This window comes from Belonocnema kinseyi, chromosome 7, assembly GCF_010883055.1.
Source record: "Belonocnema kinseyi isolate 2016_QV_RU_SX_M_011 chromosome 7, B_treatae_v1, whole genome shotgun sequence".
In the NCBI taxonomy this organism is placed as follows: Eukaryota; Metazoa; Arthropoda; class Insecta; order Hymenoptera; family Cynipidae; genus Belonocnema; species Belonocnema kinseyi.
In genome coordinates this window covers 18,724,412-18,730,465 of record NC_046663.1, presented here as the reverse complement: position 1 = coordinate 18,730,465, position 6,054 = coordinate 18,724,412, and the positions used below count along the sequence as shown (strand labels likewise).

At 23.9% G+C, this 6,054-nt stretch overlaps 1 protein-coding gene across 2 annotated transcripts in view; it reads right to left on the bottom strand.

The window, feature by feature from the left end:
• Positions 1-3,103: 3,103 nt before the first annotated feature.
• The window catches only part of LOC117175981 (cyclin G), a 43,273-nt gene continuing 40,322 nt past the window's right edge, over positions 3,104-6,054 (bottom strand). For both annotated transcript variants that reach the window (XM_033365878.1, XM_033365879.1), the window contains exon 6: positions 3,104-4,992. In XM_033365878.1, the coding sequence (XP_033221769.1) occupies positions 4,947-4,992 (46 nt within the window). In that variant the 3' untranslated portion in view covers positions 3,104-4,946. The remainder of the gene's footprint in view (positions 4,993-6,054) is intronic.

The following is a 6,054-nucleotide window of genomic DNA, read 5'->3' as shown; positions in this document are numbered from 1 at the left end:
AAAAGGAATAGATTAATTTGATACCAAAACAGATATATTTTAAATTAAAATGACGAATTTTTACCTGGAAAAATTGAATGTTCAACTAACAAAGATCAGTTTTCTATCAGAAAAAAGGCAAATTTTCAAAGAAAAAATAAATGGTTAAATTTACAGTTAAAAAAATTAATTCACAATCAATAAGATGTATTTTTACAGTTCGAAAAATTAAATTTTTACCAAAAAGATCAATTACGAATAAAAAATGGAATAGTTCATTTTTCTGTTTAAAAAAATTAATTTTCAAACAACAGCAAAACACGAATTTTCAAACAAAATAGTTCAATCCTCAAAGTGACGAATTTTCAACTGAAATTATTAATTAACGTTCAAGAAGAATAATTTAATTTTAAACCAAAAAGATATATTTTGAATTAAAATTACTTATGTTTATCTGGAAAGATTCAACTAAAAAAGACGAATTTTTTAACGAAAAATTGAATGGTTCAATTTACGGTAAAAAAAATGAATGCACAATTCAATTAAATTAAATTAATTTTCATCACAAAAAAAAAATCAACCATGAAGATTAATTTTGAACCAAAAAAAGTTATTTTTTACAGAAAAAATTATCTTTTAAATTTAGATGAAAAAATTAATTCACAATCAATAAGATGTATTTTTAAACTTCCAAACTTAAATTATTGATTAAAAATGGGATATATTTTTAATTAAAATGACAAATCTTTATCTGGAAAAAATTAAATGTTTCAACGAAAAATTAAATGCTTAAATTTATAGCAAAAAAAAATCAATTCACAATCAATGAGATTCCTTGTGTCCAATAAATTTTACCGAATCACCTAGATTCCTCTGGATTACTTGTCTGATTATTTGGTTTACCTAAAGTATTTCGAATTATCTGGATTCCATGTAGATTATCCTAGATCATATGTGAATTAGGCTGGATTGCAAGTGGATTTCCCCTATTAAAAGTGAATTATTTCGGTCTAGAATCGAGGAGGTTATTGAATATAACACAAATATTTTTTTAAAAAGAATTATGATGTTTTAATTCATTTTTTTTCTGTGTACATCAAAATTATAATTAAGCTAGGCGAATTTTAGTTTGCAATAATTAATTCACAATCAATAGGATGTATTTTTACAGTTCAAAAAATTAAATTTGGACAAATAAATTCAAATTAATTTTTGACGAAATACATAGAATTTCAACTAAAAAAGATCCATTATGAATAAAAAAAAGGAATCGTTTATTTTTCAGTTAAAAAGAATTAATTTTCAAACAAAAAAAAAACACCAAATTATCATTAGAAAAGTTTAATTTCCAATCAGTGTTATGAATTTTACAACTAAAACAGATAAATTTTCTACCCGAACAGATGAATTTTCAACGAAAAATTAAATGTATAAATTTACAGTTAAAAAGTCCATTTTTAAACAAAACAAAAACACGAATTTTAAACGAAGAAAAAGCTTATTTTCAACAAATTAGTAGTTTAATTTTCAATCAGAGAGATGAATTTTCCAACTCAACTTATGAATCTTCAAAAGGAATAGATTAATTGTATACCAAAAAAGACAAATTTTAAATTAAAATGACGAATTTTTACCTGGAAAAATTGAATGTTCAACTAAAAACGATCAGTTTTCTATCAGAAAAAGGCGAATTTTCAAAGAAAAAATAAATAGTTAAATTTACAGTAAAAAAAAAATAATTCGCAATCAATAAGATGTATTTTTAAACTTCAAAATTTAAATAATTGATTAAAAAATGGAAGATATATTTTTAATTAAAATGACGAATCTGGAAAAGATTAAATCTTTAAACGAAAAAATAAATGGTTAAACTTACAGTAAAAACAAAATCAATTCATAATCAATGAGATTCCTTATGTCCAATAAATTTTTCCGAATCACCTAGATTCCTCTGGATTACTTGTCTGATAATTTTTACCTAAATTATTTCGAATTATCTGGATTCCATGTAGATTATCCTAGATTATATATAGATTAGGCTCGATTGTAAGTGGATTTGCCCTATTAAAAGTGAATTACTCCGGTCTAGAATCGAGGAGATTATTAAATAAAACACAAATATTTTTAAAAAAATAATTATGTTTTAATTCATTTTTTTCTGTGTACATCAAAATTATAATTAAGCTAGGCGAATTTTAGTTTGAAATAATTTATTCATAATCAATAAGATGTATTTTTACAGTTCAAAAAATTAAATTTTCACCAAAAAGATCAATTATTAATAGAAACTGGAATAGTTCTTTTTTCTGTTTAAAAAAATTAATTTTCAAACAAAAAAACACGAATTTTCAACAAAAGTAGTTCGATTTTCAATCAGTGACAAATTTCAACTGAAATTATTAATCTTCAAGCAGAATAATTTAATTTTAAACCAAAAAGATATATTTTGAATTCAAATGATGATTAAATCTGGAAAAATTGTACGTACAACTTAAAGAAGAATTTTCAACGAAAAATTGAATGGTTCCATTTACAGTTTCCATGTACAAGACACGTACTTTTTCAGTTAAAAAATATAGATTCTAACGGAAAAAAAAATTTCAACCAAATACGAGAAATTTAAACTAAAAACATCAAATTTGAATCAAAAAGGGAATAATAAATTTTGATTCAATGAAACTAATTTTCATCGAAACAAAAAAAATAGCTCATTTTTAAAGAAAAAAATATTGTTTAAAATTACAAATAAGTAAATTAATTCACAATCAATAAGATGTATTTTCAAACTTCCAAAAATTAAAATTTTAAAAGCAACCAAAAAGGAATTTTCAATGAATTACAGGAATTCCCAACGAAAGATTAAATTGTTAAATTTAAAGTAAAAAAAAAATCAATTCACAATCCATGAGATGCATTATATACAATAACTTATTCCGAATCACCTAGATTCCTCTGGATTACACGTCTGTGATTATTTGATTACCTAATTTATTTCGAATTACCTGGATGTCAAGTGAATTATCCTGGATTAGGCTTGATTGCAAGTGGATTTCCCCTATTAAAACTTAATTATTAAGGTCTAGAATCGAGGAGATTATTAAATAAAACACAAATATTTTTTTTATAAAGAATTATGATGTTTTAATTCATTTTTTTTCTGTGTACATCAAAATGATAATTAAGCTCGGCGAATTTTACACTCTGATCGCAAAGAATATACAGGGTTTTGAAAAAGTTTACTGCACCCTGCGATATGTGATTCGACTTGAAGAGTCATGGTGAGTTTTTACACCAGTATTTTTACAATTCTTTTCACACTAATTCGATTTTAAAAAATACACTGTAAATTTAAAAAAAATCATTTGCAGCAAATTTAATTGATATCCTAAACTCGCTTAGTCTTGGACAAATATTTAAAAAGAAATAATCCGGTCGCAGCAATAAAAAGCAGACAATCTGTTTCCAGCAATCTCACTGGCTATGTTTTCTTTTTCAAGTATATCTACTCTTCTCTTTACGCTTTTTGTTCTCGTGCGTATGTAAATAAATTAAAAGTAAATACAAAAATAAATTTCAATTTGATTTTGATAAATAAAAAAAAACGAAAAAAAAATACAGATCGCAATAATATGAGTCAGTATTAATTATATTCGGATTCGCAAGAGTCAATATTTTTTTCAACATAAATCATAAATGCACGACATTGCAATAAAATTCCAATAATCCGAAATTAAACGTATTTTTAAGCAACTTTTTACATTTTCTGGCTGTTATCGTAAAAGTTTATAAGAAACTTTTTACGGCCTTGTGGTGTAAACACCACTTTGTACTGTCGTTATATAAATTACAAGTAAATTCTCCAAATTGAACTTATATTTTATAACTAATGCAGCTTCTTTTATGCCACCGCTGCCACTTTGAAATTAACACAAAATTTTTTTTTTTCACTATAGCCGTTCCTTTCACATTAATTCCTTCAGACACACACACACAAACTTTTACGGTAAAGTAAAGTTAAATTAAATTCAGACATATGCATTCTTCATTTGACGACAAATGTGATTTCTGCAGTCAAATTTTTAAAATAATTCTTGTCTCATTTATAATCAAATCTAATAAATTATTGTTTTTTGTTGTCTTATTCTTAAATATTCAATTAACCACATTTAGGCTTGCTCATTTCGACATTTTAATAGGAAGAAAAAAAAACTCTTAAAAAGTGAATGCAATCAACTAGAATTAAAATCTTTCGAAATCAAGATTTTCAACTTATCAATGATAAAAATTATCTCGAAATATTACAGCTTCTCTTAAAATTAAGATTTCTTCTTTTTCCACCTTATTTTCCGACTCTCTCAATATTTATCAACACTTTCCTTTCTTTTTTTATATTTATCTACGTCTTTGAAATGTTTTTTGCTTATATTTTTATCTTATATACTTTTTTTTCTTTCTTTTAGTGCAATCAGTAAATATATATATATGTATGTATATATATATATTTATATATTTATCTATACATAGATAGAATAATAGTCTAACAGTGGAATCTTGTTACTGACCACTGTAGAAACGGTATCACATTTATTTAAATGTTTCTACAAAAAGTGATTCATAAACCAATTAGTTTCCACATTCACAGCACAATACATAGTTTTTTTTTATTTATTATTTTATTTATTTATTTTTTTAAATAGAATTAAGGCTCGGACATGACGACAGACGACTTTTTCACTTGGCCTTGGATTTTTGTTATTTTTCTTTAAAAAAGAGTGACTACAAAAGTTATTATCGATGCGGTGAATGTGTAAGCCAAGAGCGAAATGATAAGAGATTCGGGAGCAAGACTCACTCTCACATTCCCCCTACTTTCACACTTTGAAAAACTGTGTAAATCCTCATTCCTAAATTTAAACAGTTTTATTTCGACTATGAAAAAATACCTTGATTCGATGAATGACTTAAACCTAACGTCTTTTGTTTCCATGGCGACGCGAGAACTTTCGGCTTTTTCTGAAAAAAAAAAAACAGAGAAAATTGATCTGGGAAAATATTCCGGTTCCTGGATCAAGTAGAAAATATCTCAATTTTCATTGTTTTCAAGTCTTGATAACGAAGTACATTAATATTTAACAGGGTGGCTGCAAAACTTCTTTTTCAAAATTCCCAGACTGATTTTTTTATGAATAAAGTAAAATAATTTTTAATTATTAATGTGTGGATTGGAAAATATTTTTAAAAATTAAAAAAATTCCGTTCATTTCAGTAAAATTGCAATAAATTTAGATGAATTTAAGGAAAATAAAAATATGTAGTTGAATTTTCAACAAAATAGTTTAACTTTAAATATATATATATATAAAATTTTTAAAAAATAATAATAATTTTTAAAAAAATATATAAAGTTTTTTACAAAAATCGTGAATTTTCAAACAAGAATAATTTTATTTAAAAAAATGGAATTTCAACAAAATTCGTGTATTTTCAACAAAATAATCAACTATTCTACTAAAATAAATCCAACTTTCAAACAAAAAAAATTAACAAAGGTGGCTGCAAAACTTCTTTTTAAAAATTGCCAGACTAATTTTTTTATGAATAAAATAAAATAATTTTTAATTATTAATGTGTGGATTAGAAAATATTTTAAAAAATGAAAATAATTCCGTTCATTTCAGTAAAATTGCAATAAATTTAGATGATTTTAAGGAAACTAAAATCATGTTGTTGAATTTTCAACAAAATAGTTTAACTTTAAAAAAATATATAATTGAAAAAAAATAAATAAACACGAATTTTCAACCAATAGTTGATTTTCAAAAAAATATAGAAAGTTATTTACAAAAATTATGAATTTTCAAACAAGAATAATTTTATTCAAAAAATGGAATTTCAACAAAATTCGCGTCTTTTCAATAAAATAATCAACTATTCTACTAAAATAAATCCAACTTTCAAAAAAAAAAAAATAAATAACAAAGGTGGCTGCAAAACTTCTTTTTCAAAATTCCCAGACTGATTTTTTTATGAATAAAGTAAAATAATTTTTAATTATTAATGCGTGAATTGGAAAAT